Raw genomic sequence first — 21,480 nt, 5'->3', positions numbered from 1 at the left:
AGGATAATTAATCTTCAAATTTTATAGTTTAATATGTCTGTATTCTTATTTATATGTATGAGGCAAGGCACTAATGCTCACTCTCATCTTCTTAAAGCTCTTTTTTTGTACTCAGCTTCCATAACAATTTCTTAAGTTAGGCCAGTATATCTTTACTAACTCTTGTCCTTTCTGTTTCCGGTTTTTTATTTCAGGTGTTTATTTCCCATTGCTGGCTTACTGAAGCAGCTTCATCACTATTTCTCCTTTTGTTTCGTTACCACCTCCAATCATCTAACTTACCGGTTTCATATTAATCTTCTTTAAAAAGCCTTTTTTAAAAGTCTGCTAAAAAATCATCAGCCTATCCACATGATGGAAGACTATCTCCTTAGCTCTTTCTTAGCTCCTGTCCCCAAGCTTATTTTCCCCTGTTTCTCCGCATTTCCCTTTACGCCAGAGAAACCTGCAGACTCCCTGTTTCAAAAACGTCCTGCCCTTCTCAATAACTGTTCCCTTCCAGGGAGGCTCCCCACACCACCATATCCACCTTCAAGGTCCAGTGCCATTCCCATTTTCCCCTTGACTTGGGGGTTGGAGGAGGGCAGGAGAAGAAAAACAAAGACAAGACTGATCAGAGAACTCCCCATTCCATTATTGCTTTTCCAGAATTGATTGGATTCACATAACAGGGTGGATTCACATAACAGGCAATGTTCATTTGGGCTCTCCTTAATTATTTAGGTTTAGTTATTCTTCAAGACAGTACAAGAGGCACATTTTCTCCCAGAAATGCAATGCTTTTTGTCATATGGCTAACTCGGGAGGGAGGAGATAATTTCCATAGAAAAATTTGCTTAAGCAAATGTATGAAGAATCTCCCCTCTACCCTATTCAGAGTCTTCTGTCTTAAAAATCAGAAAAATTTTAAACTAAAATGAGCCTTCTAGTTCAATTTTCCAGCACTGGAGGGACCCCAAAAGTCAGACAACCTCCTGAACCAATATCCCTTTATAGGCTTGAGTCCTCTGCATACACTATGGATCTTGTCTGCAGAGAATGTAATCTAGCCAGCTTAAGTAGCAAGGACTTTATTACAGGATAGTAAACAGTTACAGAAGCTTCCAGCCATACCCTAAGAGTGTTCTAGAGGAAATCTTGCTACTGCTGCCCACTGCTCAACAGCTGTAATGCCAAAGACCAGACCAGCGCACACAAAAGCACCCGTCACCTGTCTTTGCTGCCGTGCCTGTACCTCATTTTCACACATTCCAAGGCTTAGATGTCTGAATCTGCTTGGCAGAGCCTAGAGCACAGGTAGAAGTCTAGTGGTATGGGACTTTTGAAAACGTGGTTTTTGAGTTTCCAGCCTTGAGAGTGCAGGAAGACATTTTAGAATGGGAGCAGGTTGGGTGTCAAGTGAGCCAATGTGCAGTGACTGCCCCACGGACTCCCCACATAATGAACAATTTTGCTTCTTTCATGCATAACAAATTGGACAACAAAAGGCCAGCTAGAAACCTGATTATATGTGTACACATAACCTGGAACCTGGAACAAGAATGTTCAGTTTCAAGTCACAGTTTAGACACTACCTGTGTGACCTTGGATGGTTACTCATTCTGTGCATTTATTATGTCTATAAAGAGAGAATATTTGTCATTGTTAACTCCCCAGTTTGGTGTGGTGTAAAGTACTTGGAACACTGCCTGTCACATACTAAGTGTTCAACACATGTTAGTTACAATTACATAATATAGCATTATATAAGTTATATTATAGGAAATGGTGACTTTTAAAAAACTTATGTAAGCTCAACTAAGATCTGGGTGCATCTTTTCAAGAAGGCAGTTTATATGAATTGTAACAAATGAAACATATTATATTTGTAAAATATCAGTAAGAATTTTCTCTCTAGACTCCTCTCCAGCTTTCGTTTGCAAGGTTGCTTTTGAAGAATGGAAAGGAATTGTCATTCATCTGCCTCAAATTAGGTAATTGTGACAGACAACTTCTGTTCCAGGGAAAGTAATAAAAGCTTTCAGGCATCATTCTTCTTTGAAGGAGTTGCATAGTCCTTCCCTAGGATGTTCACTTTGAGTTCTGAATGAAACCCTCTATTTCTGTCTCTTAATAAGAAGAAAAAAAACAAGAGTCTAGACTGGAACTAGTATGAGAAATAACAAAATGCTCTTTAATATTATTTCAAGTTAAGAATTTTAAGACAGGCCAGGCACAGTGGCTCATGCCTGTAATCCCAGCACTTTGGGAGGCTGAGGTGGGCTAATCACTTGAGTCCAGGAGTTCAAGAATAGCCTGGCCAACCTGGTGAAACCCATCTCTACTAACAATATGAAAATCAGCTGGACTTGGTGGCACATGCCTGTAATCCCAGCTATTCAGGAGGCTGAGGCAGGAGAATAGCTTGAACCTTGGAAGCAGAGATTACAGTGAGCACTCCAGCCTGGGCAACGGAGTAAGTGAGATTCCATCTTACAAAAAAAGAGAGAAAAGAAAAGAAAAAAAGAATTTTAAGACAATAAGACAACAACGAAAGCTTTTGACAATCCTTAGTACCTAGGTAACTGGAAATTTCCATCTATATAGAAAAAAAAAAAAGAGTAGACCAAAGATAAGAGCTTCCCCTGATTTCAAAATATACCAAAGACAGCTCCTCCTGCCATTTTTTCTGTATCTGCCAAATTTAGCCCAATGGCTAGTTCTGTATCCTTATACTCTATGAAGCTATGAAGTCGCTTTCTCTCCTTACACAGTGCTGAAGGCCTACGACAACACTGTCAAAGACTGGCAACTGCTTACGTTTGATGTAACACAGCACTGTCATTAAGAACATGGGCTTGAGCTCTCCTTCCTCGGCATGTGATCTCAGGAAGTGCAGTGACTTCCTTGTGTACATGTCATTATCTGGGAAATGAGTGATCATAAGCATGCCTATTTCACTGGATTGTCAGAACATTAAATGAGATAATGAAATCAACATTGTCCTTAATGATATCATCATCATCACAGACTCCAATTGGTCTTAAAGTTAATTAACATTTTTAAATTCAAACATCCTTATGAGATGCAGTTCTATTTTTATTTACTTTTGATAGACAAGCATCATTTTGTCAGTCTTTTCCATAAAGTAATGGTTAGAAATGAGCCCCCTACTCTACACGTGGTCTAACTACTACAGCACGCAGACGAAGGCTTCCCCTTTGCCCATTTGTTCTTGCCGTAGACTTCTATTCATTCTACCTGTTGTAATAGGTATAGAGGCTCACCACACTTTAGGTGTATATTGACTTTATGAACAAATAAAATCCCTAGGTGTTTTCCTGAAGAACTACTATTATGCCAAGTTTTTCTCATTCTATAGTTTTATGGTGGTTTTTTTTTTTTAATCCTAAGTCCTAAGTGTGATTTTGACTAAAGGCTGCACTGACTTGGCCTATGATGTATGGCTTCAGAACCTGTAGGTAAATAGAATAAACTCATTGAAGTTACTTCCTATGGTATGGTTTTGAAAGCCCAGTCTTACATCTATCTCTTTCACCAGACTGTGAGCTATGTGAAGCTGGAGTTTCAGTCTTGATCATTTTTTCATCTTTTGGCCAAAAGTGTACACTCACTACGTGCTGAACTTCTGACCTCTATATTGTGAAGTAATGGTTTGCTCCCTACATTTTAATGAAACACATGCAAAATAATCTTTATAGATTTGTGAGCATTGCATCAATTTCTTCACAATGCAGTATTTCAAATGAGGCAATGAGAAGTGCACACATCTGGCTTACAGGCGATGCTTCATTTTAACACAATAGTGTAGCTGCCAAGAGGATATAACACATATCATAGATAATACATTTCCAAACTAATACAACATGGTCTATTATCAGTGCTGAAAATAAATTTAGATATCCAGAAAGCAATGATGTTAACTATGTAAAACTCATGGAAACTTTACATAGAGAAATATAAAAATACCTTTCATGCTATAACCTAATTAAAATACTGATTAACAGTGTTCTTGCATCTCTATACAAGCAACTCAAAGAATAACAACTGCCTTCATGATCATTTATTATTAACAAAGGGAAAACATGATTTCCATTAGAATAGATACCCTGAAATGAAATGAATGTGCTCTCCAAAGATATGGTTACCAATCTTTCCTTTCTCATATTCTTCAAGTCTCTCCACTTCCTTCCTACCTTTCCAGGCACCCAGGGTTACAGGAAAAAAAAAAAAAGTACTCTCCTCTCAAAATTACTATAGATGCACAAAATCAGAGTAGCTAAGGGCCAACACTTTGGATGTTAGCTGTCAGAGGTTCAGACCATTTCCCTCCACTGACTTGGGTAAGTTATTTCACCTGCATTAGCCTCAGTTTTCCCATATATAATGTTGTGATTACCCAGCTGCCAGAGCCAGAATATACCAAAAGATATTAACTTGCATAGCTTAAATGGGAAAATTGTATGATGTGTAAATTCTATCTCAATAAAGCTGTTATATTAAAAAATATGTATGAGAACCAAAATAGGCAGGGAAACACATTCCCTTTCAAGTACTTTAAACATGAAGAATCCAGGTTTGGGGCCGGATTTGGTAGCTCATGCCTATAACCCTAGCACTTTAGAGGGCAAGGCAGGTGGATCACATGAGTCCAGGAGTTCAAGACCACCTGACCCACTTGGCAAAACTCTGTCTCTACCATAATAAAAATACAAAACTTAGCCAGGTGTGATGATGTGCATCTGTAATTCCAGCTACTCAGGAGGCTGAGGCACAAGAATTGCTTGAACCTGGGAGGCGGAGGTTGCAGTGTCTGAGATAGCACTACTGTACTCCAGTCTGGGTGACAGAGAGACTCTGTCTCAAAAAAAAAAGGGAGAAACAAAAAAGAATACAGGCTTATTATAATAAACTTGTATACCAAAAATTGGTCCAGTGTTTATACCAATTAAATGCCACAACAAACAGGGGAAAAAAAAAAAAAAAAAAAAAAAAGCATGATCTCACATGAGTATAATGTTCTTCTCTTGTCAAAAAACAACTTTAAAAAGCAGCTGAAACTGTTAGTTAATATGATCAGAAAGATCTTCTACATATCAATTATGCCTAAAGTCGTTATTTTTGGCACTCACACCATAAATCTAGACTCTAGAGTGATAATTTTATACCATCTGCTCTTAAACTTGAACATGCATCAGAACTACCTGGAGGGCTTGACAGAATACAGATTGCTGAATGCCATCCCAGAATGTCTGATGCAATAGGGTTGAGATGATGCCTTTAACAGGTTTCCAGGTAATGCTGATTCTGCAAAGCCTAGGGACCACATTTTAAGAGCTCCTTATGCTACACTAATTCAACTTAGTTCTCTTGTGGTCATACTTATGGCTAACTTATCCTGATTGGGTCAAATACAATTAAACTCAAAATCAAACCTGTTACATAAGGCATATGGCAGATTAAAGTTGCTATAGTAGAAGGATTGCTTGATTGAAAAAGGATATTGGATAAGACTCAGTAGTGAAATGAATGGGCCAACTCTTGAGTTTGAAATACACAGTAAGACTTAGGCAGTGGTAGCAGGAGCAGAATTGGAAGTCTCAAATAAAGTCAGGCATCAGGCTGGGAACGGTGGCTCACGCCTGTAATCCCAACACTTTGGGAGGTCGAGGTGGATGGATCACCTGAGGTCAGGAGTTCGAGACCAGCCTGACCAACATGCAGAAACCTCATCTCTACTAAAAATACAAAATTAGCCAGGCATGGTGGCACATGCCTGTAATCTCAGCTACTCGGGAGGCCGAGGCAGGAAAATCACTTGAACCTGGATGGCAGAGGTTGTGGTGAGCCAAGATCGTGCCATTGCCTTCCAGCCTGGGCAACAAGAGCAAAACTCTGTCTCAAAAAAAAAAAAAAAAAAAAAAAAAAAAAAAAAGTAAGACATCAGTGAAAGAGATTAATGCCAGAAAACTAGAAGAGAGATTAATAGAGTCCTGCTCCTTGAAGAGAGTAGGGGGGAAGCAATGAGATGACAGTCACTAGGGCATCACTGCACTGTAATGGGCTTCCAGTTCCTAAACCACATTCTCATTCCCATGTGGCCCAGTGGTGCAGCAGTAAGAGGCTGTCCCAGCACAACCCCTGACACTTGGATGTGCTGCTATTTCTGCAATGCTGCGAGTTTCACTGTGTCACTAAGATATTTGTCCTTGTGATTTCCAGTGTTAATCCCTACAGTAACCTGTCTTTACTTGAGATATTTGAGTAGGTATCTTTCTTTGAAAGCTAATTAACAAATTCCAAAAAGATCTTAATGTGACAGGTTGATGGACCAGTTCTAACAAGTTGATTCTTAATATAGATATGTGCTTATTATAGATTTCTAGTTAGGTATTTGATAACCGCATGAAGTACCAGACAAAAAGAATGCAATAAAATAAAAATTAACTTCCGTTAATGCTGATAGAAATATACAAACAGAAAAATAAGATAGCACCTATGCTACACTAGGTCAAAACGAATCTGGTTTTTGTGTTCTGGTTTTGTGTTTTATCACCATATTTTCAACAAAAGCAAAGACAAAACTAGGTCATGCCTAGGTAAAGTTAAAGGGTATAGCAATCATGTAACTGAGTAAGGGTTAAAGCAACTGACATGTTTAGATTAAGAAAAGTTAAAGAAAAGAAGAACAGCAAATGAATATAATGTTTGCTTAATGATTTACTGCTGCCCCAAATAGCATTCACTGCTTGAAAGAAAAATAATTCCATAGTCGAAATTTCAGAAACTCAGATGACTGTATATCCCTCTTAAATACATCCAGCATAGATTAACAAATAGAACACTGCTGCCCATGAACTCCTTATGCTATACTAATCAACTTAGTTGTCTTGTGGTCATACTTACAGCTATCTTATCCTGATTGGCTCAAATATAATTATACTCAAAAATATTTGTTAGGTCAGTCGCCATAGCTCACACCTGTAATCCCAGCAACTTAGCAGGCCAAAGTGGGAGGATTGCTTGAAGCCAGGAGTTTGGGATCAGCCTGGGCAACAAAGTGAGACCTCATCTCTATACATTTTTTTTTTTTAATTTGGCAAGTGTGGTGGTGCATGCCTGCAGTCCCATCTGCTGGGGAGACTGAGATGGAAAGATTGCTTGGGTTCAGGAATTCGGGTTACAGTGAGCTACGATCATGCCATTGCACTCTAGCCTGAGCAATAGGGGAAGACTCTGTCTCAAAAAAAAAAAAAAAAAAGTGTGTGTATTATCCCAAAAATGCATTTTTGAAGTATTGAAATAGCCTATAGTTTGAACTATTGTTTTCCAAAATAATTTGACTGTAGTTCTCCCCCCTTTTTGTGGTAGTATCTATTAATAGATATTAATTATTCCATAGAATTCCATAGAATTAATGTTCTGTGGGACACAATTAGGAAAATGTTACCTAAGACATAGCATATACAGTGCTGGATAAAATTAAAAAAGTAGCAATTAGTTTAGAAGACTTAGATCCAATGTAGGGGATACTTGTATTAATTAGAAGAGCCCAAAAGCATAATGGGTAGCCCATCTGGCTGAGAACCCACAGGAAGGGTTTTCGGGAAAGGCTGGATTACCACTTGTTAGGATTTCTGTTGACGGGATACACAGTTTGAGTAATTAGCTGAATTAGATCAGTAGTTCCCACATTCTTAGATCTATGAAAGCATACATTTGGAAATTAGAGGTGGAACCCCACTTTAGGGCTAAGCACTTCTGATTTTATCAATTAGTGACAACAATGATCATTTATTATCACCTCCATTTCATAAAAGAATGTCCATTTTAATAACAAAAAGTCAGGAAGGACATCATTTTCAGACTAAAGGAAGAAAATTAGTAATGTTAGGCCAATAACTATCTTTATTTTTCTCATTTTGAAGTCTTAAGCCAATATTATTTTTATTTTTCTCATTTTGTAACAAGATTCTTTGTCTTTCACTGGTCCCTGATCACGAACTCAGGCTTTGCAACCACTGCCTTTTATGACTTCACAGCTTCGTTCTACAAAATGTTCTACGATTTTAGGGAAATTCCCCATTAATGTCAGGTAATAATTATGATGATGAGAAAAGGCTAAAGGACAGTTAGAAAGGGCAAAAGATGACGGAACATGAATCTGAGGATATTTCTCCAAAGGGTAGATGTTAAAAATCAAGAGGATAGAATGGGAACAAGGTTGTTTTATTTTCTTGAATATGAGGAATGTTTCCACCTTAGCTCAAATGAGCCACAGCACTAATTCACAGCTGGAAATATATCCTCAAAACTCCTCAGTGACCAGTAAAAAAAAGTCTGTCTGTATGCAGAGACTGAGGTGAGAAGGGCACTTGAGCCCAGGAGTTTGAGACCAGCCTGAGTAACACAGTGAGACCCCGTCTCTAAAAACATTTTTAAAATTAGATGGGTTGGTGGCATGTGCCTGTAGTCCCAGCTACTCAGGAGGCTGAGGTGTGAGGATGGCTTGAGCCCAGGAGTTTGAGGTTGCAGTGAGCTATGATCATGCCATTGTATCCTGGCCTGGGCAGCAGAGCTAAGGCACTCCATGTCTTTAAAAAAGTGTCTGCATATGGTAGGCACAGAATAGCCTTATGGAAACCAAATTATGTCACCTCTTTTTCCAACGTTGGGCTTTGTTTTTCTTTTTAACCAAACTCTTCAACCAATATTGTATACACACTCTCTGTTCCAAGGCCTAGCTGAGAGTCAGACTGAAGGCACTAATGAATGTCCAACCATTTGTGATTGCAAAGCACCTGTTGAGCATCTAGGGCCAGAATCACGTAACATGACCCCATCCCTTTCCTAGTAGTCAGATGTCTCGTGGATATTTCAACTGGGAAGCTGAGGTTTCATGTGTCTCCCCATATATGTTCTGATGATAACTATAGCTCAATGTTTGACTTCAACTGATTTCATTTATAACCTGCTAAATATATGTCTGTTTTATTCTCCAAATGCTTAAAATCTGAACTGAAAAAAAAACCATGGAGGACTATCAAGCAAGCCTTCAAGAAAATTACTTTCTCACACTAATTTCATGAGAACCTAGAAGTAAAACAATGAATGCTTTCACAATGCAAGCAAACTATTTGTCATTAAAAGTAATGATAAAAACCACAATTACTTTTGCACCAACCTAATAATAGATGGCTTTTAAAACTTTTTACATCATCATCTTTACAGTGACTTAAACTATCTAGCTAGTTTTCCATAAAAACACTACTAGCAATATTACAGATTGAAAAAGATCATCAAAATTTCAATGAGCCCGATTCTATGCAAATTCTGTATCTGAATGTAATTTAATGATACTATAAAAACCCCAGGGAAAAATGTCTAAGTGAAAATGCACACTGGGACATCACTCAGTCTGCATTTCAATTTCTTTTGTCATAGTCATGAAAGCACTTTGTATCAGTAATCTAAAACCAAAAAGTAGTAAACCTAATCTAATTTTTTTGTCAATTGTTGGAGCAAAACCAATTTTCAATTACAGCGGGAGTCTACAAAGCTAGTGTGCACAAAGCTGAAAAACCATCTGGAACAATAATATTCCTCCTACATGAAATTTATCAGTGAGAAAAGACAGTGGACAACTTAGAACCCCAGCCTTCTTCAATGAGCTCGTAGCTGAACTGGGGAGGCCCTGGTGAATCTGGCTCTTTATAAAGTCGTCTGTCAGTGGAGATTATTCTGTCTCTGTCGCTGCTGCGGGGCTGCTCTGATTACTTAGCCCTGAAGTTGCTAAAATCATGCACCATTTTATCTAAACAGACCTAGATCAAAGGAAAATGTTCACTTGAGTTCAACCTTGTATCTATAATTAATAGTTTCAACTCACTAAATATCATTTATGTGACCTCTGTAAGTATAAATATGAGAACATTTAACTTTCCAAATTCTGATAAATTAAAACACATTCAAAGGCTCAAACCTAGTTATTATGAAAAATAGATATTTCTTAATACTTGGAAATAGCATTAGCAAGTTAGATAGTATTGAACAATTAACTGATTTTGACCATAATAAAAATGAGTTTGTCTGACCCATCAGTAGGAAAACTTTAATGTTATCCAATAAAGAAAATGTAATCACTAAAAGAGAAGGAAAATGCATAAATGTTAAATACGACTGTAAAGCAGTAATAGGAAAAAAGTAATTAAAACACTATGGTGTACTTCCCAGACATGAATATCCAGGAAAGAAGATGATTAGCCATGCTCTTTGTACAGGCAGTGATTTATGTGTGTCTAGTAAAAGAAGACTCCAGTAGGCTATAATATTTGTATGCTTATAAGAGCATTTTTACCCCTTTCTAGGCAATTATGTAATGTTTAAGCTGTCTCAATACACTGAATCTACCAACCCACAGTGCCAAATGAAGGTGCGAGATACACATGAGTGACTTCTGTAATACGGATCATATACCATTGACACTACTTTGGCTAGGAGCCGATTTTAAGTAATTCCCAGTACATCAGTAATTCCAAACTTTTTGATTTTACATTCTGACTTTTTAAAAAACACATTAGGGCTGGGTGCAGTGGCTCACGCCTGTAATCCCAACACTTTGGGAGGCCAAGGCAGGCAGATCACTTGAGGTCAGGAGTTCAAGACTGGCCTGGCCAACAGGGTGAAACCCTGTCTCTACTAAAAATACAGAAATTAGCCAGGTGTGATGGCACATGCTTGTAGTCCCAACTGCTCAGGAGGCTGAGACAGGAGAATCACTTGAATCTGGGTGGTCAAGGTTGCAGTGAGTTGAGATCACGCCATTGCACTCCAACCTGGGTGATAGAGCGAGACTCTGTCTAAAAAGATATTAAAGAATACCCTAGTATTCCATCTATAACCAGTACCATAGAAGAAACCATATTTTACCATGAAAAGTATAGAAAGGTCATAATCTTAGAATAAAGTGAATTTTATCCAAGAAGGACACCTAGTAATTTTATACCAACATTCTCTCCACAACATGTTAGCACCCGGATGGGTACTGTGTTACACCTGGTTCCTCACTAAAACCACACACACATTTAACAGCCAGTAAAGAAAATTTATTGTTTAATGCACTTTTGTGTTTACATATTGAAATTAGCCTTAAAGTTTATGGGAGAGGGAGGGGATTTAAAAATAAGCATAAAACACAAGTTGGGCAACCGTAATACAGCTATTACTTAGTATCTATGAAGGATTGGTTCCAGGTCCTATCAAGGATACCTAAATCCAAGGATACTCAAGTTCCAGGTATAAAATGGTATAGAACTTACATATAACTATATACATCCTCCCACAGACTTTAAATCATCCCTAGATACTTATAATACCTAATACAATGCCTACACATTACTTCATTCATGTGGATTCAACAAAGTACTTGGTGTGGGCCAAATTCAAATTTTTAAGAACTTTGTGAATTTTTTTCCCTGAATATTTTCAATCTGAGGTTGGCCGAATCTATGAATATGGAACTCATGGATATCAAGGGTGACTTGTATATTCTCAATTTCCACAATTTATAAAAACATAGTCCATCTACTCACAAAAGCCAAGGTAAAATGTTTCTATAGACAACATCTCTTTTATACAGATTGAGTATCCCTTATTTGAAATGCTTGGGACCAGTAATGTTTTGGATCTTAGATACTTTCGGATTTTGGTATATTTGTATATATATGATGAGATAACTCAGGGGTGGGACCCAAGTCCAAACACAAAATTCATTTATGTTTCATATACACCTTATACACATGGCCTGGAGGTAATTTTATATAATGTTTTCAATAATTTTTTGCATGAAATGGTTTTGACTCTGTTTTGACTGTGACCCATCACATAAGGTCAGGTGTAAAAATTTTCATTTGCGGCATCACATTGGTACTCAAAAAGTTTGAGACTTTGGAGCATTTCAAATGTTGGGTTTTCAAATTAGGGATGCTTAACATATCATAGGGGAGAGGCCAAGATGGCTGACTAGAAAAAAAAAAAACATAATAAGCATGTGAATTATTTAGCAGCAACCAAGGTATCCAGGGCCTCTCATCAAAATTGATTATAAGGCTGGTGTGACTCACAGAGAGAAGGAAAAACAGTGTGGTGCGGCGGCCCACCTGAGAGTCACAGGGAGATGGGGAACTCCCTGCCCCCAACCAAGGGAGGTGCTGAGTGAGCACCCTACCCAGCTGAGGAAACTGCTTTTTCCATGAAACTGTGCAACCCATGGATTGGAAGATACCACTTGCGAACCCATGACACCAGGCCTACTGTCTCAAGCCTGGAACGGGCAGATTCTTACAGCCTCTCAGCTGGAATCTGCTTAAGCCTGCTGAACTCCTGGGGGGAGGGGCAAACAGCACAGTTGTGGCTGCCTGCTGTCTAAGTCCTTTGAGCTCCTTGGGGGAGAGGCAGCAGTCAGCACTGGGACTTGAAACTGCCTAACCAGCTAAGCTCCCTGGGCAGGGGAAGGGCAGCACCCATTTCTATAGCTCCAGGCTGTGCTTTTCCCCTGCTGGAGCCAGGGAGGCTTTGTCCCAAGACTTGTCCCCACAGCCCAACACACCTGCAACATAATATTGGAAGTTTTGGCCAGGGCAATCACGCAAGAGAAAGAAATAAAGGCTATTCAACTAGCAAGAAAGGAAGTCAAGTTGCCTCTGTTTGAAGACAGCATTTTATATTTAGAAAACCCCATCGTGTCAGCTCTAAAACTTCTTGAACTGACAAGCAACTTCAGCACAGTCTCAGGATACAAAACCAATCTGCAAAAATCAAAAGCATTCCTTTACACCAACAATAAGCAAGCAGAGAACCAAATCATGAATGAACTCCCATTCACAATCCCTACAAAGAGAATAAAATACCTAGGAATACAGCTAAGAAGGGATGTGAAGGACCTCTTTAAGGAGAACTAGAAACTACTCCTCAAGGAAATAACAGAGAACACAAACAAATGGAAAAACATCCCATCCTCATGGATGGGAAGAATCAATGTCGTGAAAATGGCCATATTGCCCAAAGTAATTTAGAGATTCAATACTATTCCCATCAAACTACCATTGACATTCTTCAGAGAATTAGAAAAAAACTATTTTAAATTTCATATGCAATCAAATAAGACCTCGTATACCCAAGACAATCCTAAGCAAAAAAGACAAAGCTGCAGGCATCACACTACCTGACTTCAAACTATACTACAAGGCTGCAGTAAACAATACAGCATGCTACTTGTACCTAAACAGACATATAGACCAACGGAGCAGAACAGAGACCTCAGAAATAATACAACACATCTACAACCATCTGATCTTCGACAAACCTGACAAAAACAAGCAATGGGGAAAGGATCTCCTATTCAGTAAATTGCGCTAGGAAAACTGACTAGCCGTATGCAGAAAACTGAAACTGTACCCCTTCCTTCACCTTATAAAAAAAATTAACTCGAGATGGATTAAAGGCTTAAATGTAAAACCCCCAACCATAAAAGCCCTAGAAGAAAACCTAGGCAATACCATTTGGGACATAGGCACAGGCAAAGAATTTATGACTAAAACGCCAAAAGCAATTGCAACAAAAGCCAAAATTGACAAACGGGATCTCATTAAAATAATGAGCTTCTACACAGCAAAAGAAACTATCATCAAAGTGAACAGGAAACCTACAGTATGGGAGAAAATTTTGCACCTACAGTATGGGAGAAAATTTTTGCGATCTACCCATCTGACAAAGGTCTAATATCCAGAATTTACAAGGAACTTAAACATATTTACAAGAAAAAACAAACAACCCTATCAAAAAGTGGGCAAAGAATATGAACAGATACTTCTCAAAAGAAGACATTTATGCAGCAAACATATGAAATACAGCTCAACATCACTGATCATCAGAGAAACACAAATCTAAACTACAATGAGATACCATCTCATGCCTGTCAGAATGGTGATTATTTAAAAAGTCAGGAAACAATAGATGCTGGCAAGGCTGTAGAGAAATGGGAACGCTTTTACACTGTTGGTGGGAATGTAAATTAGTTCAACCATTGTGGAAGACAGTGTGGTGATTCTTCAAGGATCTAGAACCAGAAATACCATTTGACCCAGCAATTCCATTACTCGGTATACCCACAGGAATATAAAGCATTATACTCGAAGGACACATGCACAAGTATGTTTATTGCAGCACTATTTACGGTAGCAAAGACATGGAACCAACCCAAATGCCCATCAACTGTAGACTGGATAAAGAAATCATGGTACATATACACCATGGAATACTATGCAGCTGTAAAAAGGAATGAGATCATGTTTCTGCAGGGACATGGATGAAGCTGGAAGCCATCATCCTCAGTAAACTAACACAGGAACAGAAAACCAAACACCGCATATTCTCACTCATAAGTGGGAGTTGAACATTGAGAACACATGGACACAGAGAGGGAAACAGCACACACCAGGACCTGTTGGGGGTAGGGGTTGAGGGGAGGGGTCTTAGAGGATGGGTCAATAGGTGCAGCAAACCACCATGGCACACGCATACCTATGTAACAGACCTGAACATTCTGCACATGTATCCCATTTTTTAAAAAAGAAACAAAAAATAAAAATAAAAAATAAAATGCAGTAAAACAAAACAAAACATATATCGTGTCCTTAATTATTCAATGTGTCAGATTTGTTGAATCTTTTAAAATGTATAATGCTGAGAAACTGGTGGCTAGGCACAGTGGCTCACGCCTGTAATCCCAGCACTTTGGGAGGGCGAGGTGGGGGGATCACGAGGTCAGGAGATGGAGACCATCCTGGCTAACACAGCGAAACCCTGTCTCTACTAAAAATACAAAAAATTAGCCAGGCAAGGTGGCAGGCGCCTGTAGTCCCAGCTACTCGGGAGGCTGAGGCAGAAGAATGGCATGAACCCGGGAGGCAGAGCTTGCAGTGAGCGGAGGTGGTACCACTGCACTCCAGCCTGGGCAACAGAGCGAGACTCCATCTCAAAAAAAAAAGGAAAAAAAAAAAAAGAGAAACTGGTTATATTCATGAAAATTCTTTTCCATTACCTTGGTATCTTGTATTTTTTTATTATATATTATTTTTCTGCCATATGTTTATAGTAAGAATACAATAGGAATTATTTTTCTAAACTTTGAAGAACACAGAGAAATCCTTTTGAATTTAGAAATCAGATTGTGTCAAGACTCTGCTTTCAACACTCAATTATTCCTATCACTGAATTTCTCTAAATTTACATTTCATATGGACTCTCACCTGTAACCTAGTAAGGAAGGGCAAAATTTCCCATCACGTTTAGAACACACTCCAGTCTTTCTCTTGGCCTACATGCCTCCCTGCTACCTCTCTAAGCTCAGTTCCTGGGACTCTCCCCTTTATTGGCTGTTTTCCACCTACCTGGCTTCCTAGATGGTTCCCCAAGCATACCAAACACTTTTCAGTCTCAGGTTCTTTGTCCTTCTGTTTCTCTGCCTGAAATGGTTTTCCTCTAAGACTTGTGTAGTTCATTTCTGCTTAAATGTCACCTCTGAGGAGCCTCTTCATACCAACTCCCCAATCCTCTACCATCATACTCTATCTTTATGAGCTGCTTATTCTTTGAAGTTCATATCACTATCTGTCATGCTGACATATTTTTTATCTATATCTGTCTTCAGCACAGATATAGATAAAAATTAATCTAAGCTTCGTGAGAGCAGAAATTTCTGTCATTCATCATTCTCTCCACAACATTGAAAATAGTAAATTGTACAATGCTCAAAAATTTGTTGAATAAATAAATGAATGAATACAAATATGTTTAAATTCTAATTTAATAAAAATACTATACTGCCAGTTTAGAAATAAATTATACTAATGTATCTCTAATTGTGCAAGAATTATTTTAAAATTATCATTCATTCATAAACTAATTTTAAATTATTCTCAAAGCTTATATCAATGAACCTACTCTTAAAAGTGGAACATAGGTCAGGCATGGTGGCTCACGCCTGTACTCCCAGCACTTTGGGAGGCTGAGGCAGGCAAATCACGAGGTCAGGAGATGGACACCATCCTGGCTAACATGGGGAAACTCCGTCTCTACTAAAAATACAAAAAATTAGCTGGGCATGGTGGCACATGCCTCTAGTCCCAGCTATCCGGAAGGCTGAGGCAAGAGAATCCCTTGAACCCAGGAGGCAGAGGTTGCAGTGAGCCGAGATCGTACCACTGCACCCCAGCCTGGGTGATGGAGCGATACTCTGTCTCAAAATTAAAAAAAAAAAAAAAAGCGAAATATAAAACTAAGCGTAAATGAATGCACTGAATTCTTTTATTGACCATATAATGGTATTGAAAAGTGGTTGTTTAAACTGGAATGGTTTTATAATCAAGCTGAAATCTTTTCACAATTTTAAAAACAAATAAAAAAGAAAATGCAATACATAAAAGAAGATGGAGCATGTATACTAGGATAACACAATGTTGATAATTTTATACACTTATGGAAAATAGTAAGATTTGACAATCAATTTTACTTGATCATGCTGAAAATAACATCTCTTAGCCTACATATCTATTTTGATAACTAAAATGTCTCATAGACTAATTGTTCAAGTCCACAAATGGGTGGTGTTTAGAAACTCTAGCCTTAAGGTTTGGAACAGATTGCCCAGTATTATGTTAAAGCTTCTATAGTCTAAGGAAATATTGGTGTGATAATTCACTGTAGATCTTCCACAAGACAGTAAATTATAATTTATTTGAGATTGATGAAAAGTCTTACTTCAAAGCATATATTTAAATTATTTCACCTGGATGATATTCAAAAAGAAGATGATATATGTGACTCATCATCAACCCCTAAAGAACTCTTGATTTCATGCTTATATTTTTCCCCAATACTGGTTGTAAGCTGGTGATGATCAACCAAGTATTTCTAATGACTTATGACCAATGGCAAGTTTGGGAAGGAGGGCTGGTCAAGGTTACAGGTCTAGTAGGCATTGTCCAAGAAAGAGAACAGAGCTCATTAATCTTTGTGTGGTTTGAACCTGCAACCTCAGACTCATTAACTGCACAGGAAATCAAACTCCTCTAAAAAAACTGAATATATGCAGAAAATAATATACATAAACGTTTGAAACAATGGTTTTCTGTGAATGATAGGATTTAGGTTATTTTTAGTTTCTGCTTTATGATTTTCGGTAGCGTTTGACCCTTTGCAGTTAGTTTATTTCTTTATATTTAGGAATAAATGCAGGAGTTGTATTTGTATTTCTGAAAAAAAAGTCATTTCATCCCAAGCAGGAAAAACAAATATTCCTTTTGTTTTCAAACACATTCTGCACATACCTTTTATCTTTTAAAGCACTTATCACATTAAATCAGAGCTATTTGATCACTTATCAGTCTTCTGGCTTATAAATGAGCTCCAGAAAGAGTAGCAGTCATTACTTTTAACCAATAATGTTTCCCTGTGCTTAGCACAGGACATGGCACATTACAGATGCTCACTGGGTTTTGAATGGCTCCTTGGATTCTGCCTTTCATCCAGTGACTTCTTTCTCCCATACATGGCTCTAGTGGAATTACTATCACCTCCACAAGATGCTGTCCAGTCTTTAATAGATTTTGGGACCAAAATTAAAGTGTGTGCAGGTATCATGGTGAAAAAATAATTTGGGTCAAAAAGATGTCATCTTGCAAAATCAGTTGAAACTTTACTAGGATCTCTATCAACATACTGAGACACTCCACTACTAAACCAATTCCTTACTACTCTCCAGGCCCTACTACACCCTGAGTTCCCACTCTTTTAGTGTTACTGTACATATGTTGACCAGTATTTTGTCTCCAGTTACTTATCCATGCTACCAGAAACAATTCTTTCCCTCAGATTATCCTGGAACCTGTCCCCTGTTCGTAGTTTTCTGCAGCAGATTCTGCATATCCCTTTGTTTCTGTTTCAACCAGCATCAACTTACTCATTGTCTCTCTCGGATCATTATTTACTGAATAGGAAGATTCATGAAACAATCAAGTTCCACTATTCCTTTTTTCCAACTGAGACTATAGTTTCTTGGAAACTTGAAAGTTTCCTAGATTAAATGTATTTCTTAGATTTTACATGAAATGGCTAAATTACTTTACATATTTTTTTCAAGCATCATACACATAACTATTAGAGCAAGAAAGCTTTTTTAATGTATAAAAAAGATAACTTTCTTATACAGGGTATTTAAAAGCTGGGAGAATTGCTTAGGTAGTTGTAAATATGCCTGTAACTATACTAACCTATACTTTTAAAATCTCTAGGTTTTCTATGAGAGTCCCAATAGGCATCCTGCACTTCCCACATTAACCTCAGAGTGACATTTTAAAATCAACACATGGATATGGTCAAGTAATACGATGTCATGGTAGGAAGACTACACTGTTCACAGATTGCAGGAAGTTTTGACTAGAAGCTCAGTGGTAACATTGACAAGAAAGCCAAGCAGAGGGAGTCTGGCAGAAGTGGAACTCAGAATCATCAGGGCAAACATTGACAGTGTTACTCAACTCCTAGACACGTGTAACCGCCCTGCAAGGCTGACCTCTGTGTTTAGCAGATGGATCGTTTATTGACAGGTATATTCTGCCAAGTGTACCCTATCCTGGTTCCTTTGAACACTGGAAGCACGTAGCTCTCCTCGTTATGATTATGTGGTTATCAGTCAAACTTCTGATTTAGATTCCCGTGTAGTTTTCCACAACAGTTAGAGAATGCACTAGTCAGGCTAAATCAAGCATGGCATACACTTAACTGTTACATGTCTTATTTGAAATTAATAATCTTTCAACCCAGTTAGTTTTCCCATATCAGTCAATATTTCCATGTGTTTGTTTCTGGATTTCAAAACAGACAGCCCGATGAGGGACTATAATGGCTTAACTAAATTAATGTAATGATGAGTTATTATGCATTCCTATTAAATATTTATAAAACAATAATCCCCAAAATATAAATTAGAATATGTTAGGAATATAGAAGAATTACAAAGTTTATTGTAAAAAAAAAAAAGAAGAAGAATGTTAACAATGTCTAAACTAGGTATCAGTGACATGTATCATGTCATAAACATGTTTTACATGGTTTAGATTTAGTTTCTGGTCTCCTTTGCTGCCAGCACTTGGGCACCCCAAATGCTAACTGGGAGAACAGGGATGCCAAACACCCCACAGCTGCATGGTGGGGGTGAAACTGGTAAAACAAATTAATAGCTCCCTGCATGGAAATCTAATGCAGAACACAGCTAGAATCCAGGACAGTGCTGATAAAAATATCCAAGAACCATTTCTATAAAATCTGAACCTATAACATGGAAAGAATTCTTATAAATTCCAGATAGATGAATTACATAAGATAGCCTCACAATTTAAAGCTTTCTTTTAGAAGGATAACATTTATTTACCATTGAGTTACCTGCTTTGCATTTTTTTCACTCATTTCCACAGCATGCACTTACAGAATATCTACTAAATTCTAGGTGCTGTTCTGGATAATCGGGCTGGAACCATGGCATGCAATCTCTCTCTTTGTGGAGTTCACTGTGTTTTGGAGCAACAATCATATCCTCACATCACATCAAAACAGTTAATAGAAGTATGCACCGAGGCCAGGCCTCAATTTTAGTCCTGCCCTGACCCTGTGAACCAGGCTAAACTGCACGCTCTCTTGAAATACAACAGTCATACCTGTTTCAATCTCCTCCTCCCACTTTCCGTTTCCTTTCCCCACCCTCTCCGTTCTTTGACATGCTGCCTGCTTTTTGAGAACTCATCTCCTACACACAATTTGCCAGGAGTATAATTCCTTTAAGGAAATGTGTCAAGGTCTCCCAGGAGTTTGAAATGATTCACAGGTTCTACAAAAATTATATTTTTAAAAACTTTTAATGAGAACTTAATTTTAACAATAATATAATAAGAAAACATACTGTGCAGTAATAATTAACAATTTAAATAAAATTTCTGTTTGATTATACTTTAGTTTCTTCAATTCTTTTTTTTTTCAAACTGAGATTCTTAGCACTAGGCCAAAAGATCCAAGGATCTCTTCTAGGGAGTCCTTAAAAAGCAGGTTCTTCAGAAACATGACTCTGAATCTAAACAAATAATTATATCCTTGCCTAAAAAAAGTTGCTTACTTCACTAAAAATAAATTTATGGAGCTAAGTTGAGCCGGTAACAACTGTTTAATCTGATGCTACCTACATTTCCAGCACAAATTGAAGAGCAAGGATAAAATGAATTCTTAAAGAAATGAAAAAATTACCAGATTTTCCTTACATTCATGTATTAAATACTATGAATTTATATAAATGTCACTTATTCACCTCTTTATATAAAAAAGTCAAAGTTCAATAAATACCTTCAAATTTATCCCTACTAGTATTGCTCTTCATTGCTATAGAAAAAGCTCATTATTCATCAGAAAAATATTTTTACACTTCTTTTTTTAAATCCCAAACAGCTTTTAAACATGCATTGAAAGTCAAAGATTATTTAGAATGCCAGCTATTTAGAGATACGCATCTGTAACAAATTTTTCTCTTCCATATTTCAGTTCTGTTCAGTTTAATCTGGGTAGATTTGTTGAAATGTAAAACCTAAAGTAAAGAAGTACTGATGAGCAAATATCTGCCCCACACTGACAGTCACCCATATAGCTTATTAGTCCTGTATCTGGGAATATAGCAATAGCAAGGAATACTGAAAGGATATTACATTACTTCTCCCTCTCCTAGGGTGTGCTGGGAAGAAAGGTATTGGACGTCACTGGGATTCAGCGTGAGGCTTCAATCCTTTCCAGAGCCCCCAGATATCATAGCACTGAAAGTGTCAGACTTCTAATCCTAGATTGCTTTCCTTACCCTAACATGGGGCAATACTCTTTGGAAACCAGATTTTTAAGTTTTCTCTCTGCCCAAGTTCTGCCAGTACAACTCTCTCATAAAATATTGCTCACGATACATATTCATTTACATTTTAGGCAAGAAAACCATTCACTCACCATGACAGATTAGATACAGACATTGCAGCAACTTGTCGAGGAGTCTTCTCTTGATTCCAGAACAGGGAATTAGCAGGTCAAGTCACACCGCTAAAAATTTTAGCTTTGCTTCTGGAATGATGCACAAACCACTCAGTTACTCACAGTTTGAGAGGACCTATAAAGAAAAGAAATAAATGAATATCTCTAGTACCTGGTCTATAGGGTTTCTCACAGATTTATTTCATCCAAATCAATGGTTTTGTCATGGTATAAGATATACACAAAAAATATTATTTTTTTCTTAAAATGTAAGACATTTAATAAACCAAAGATAAAATTAAACCAACCATATGATGAGCAGAATGCTTTACTTTTAAAACCATCTGAAAGGTTAATAAAACGTTCAAT

The 21,480-nt window shown here is 37.7% G+C and overlaps 1 protein-coding gene across 4 annotated transcripts in view; it reads right to left on the bottom strand.

Annotated features, from left to right (window-relative positions):
• Positions 1-21,220, bottom strand: part of OXR1 (oxidation resistance 1) — a 382,144-nt gene extending 360,924 nt beyond the window's left edge. For all 4 annotated transcript variants that reach the window (XM_005563911.5, XM_073999288.1, XM_073999296.1 and 1 more), the window contains exon 1: positions 21,091-21,220. In XM_005563911.5, the coding sequence (XP_005563968.3) occupies positions 21,091-21,113 (23 nt within the window). In that variant the 5' untranslated portion in view covers positions 21,114-21,220. The remainder of the gene's footprint in view (positions 1-21,090) is intronic.
• Positions 21,221-21,480: the final 260 nt, after the last annotated feature.

The sequence above is a fragment of the Macaca fascicularis genome, chromosome 8 (genome assembly GCF_037993035.2).
Source record: "Macaca fascicularis isolate 582-1 chromosome 8, T2T-MFA8v1.1".
Lineage (NCBI taxonomy): Eukaryota > Metazoa > Chordata > Mammalia > Primates > Cercopithecidae > Macaca > Macaca fascicularis.
This window is presented reverse-complemented; position numbering and strand designations above follow the sequence as displayed.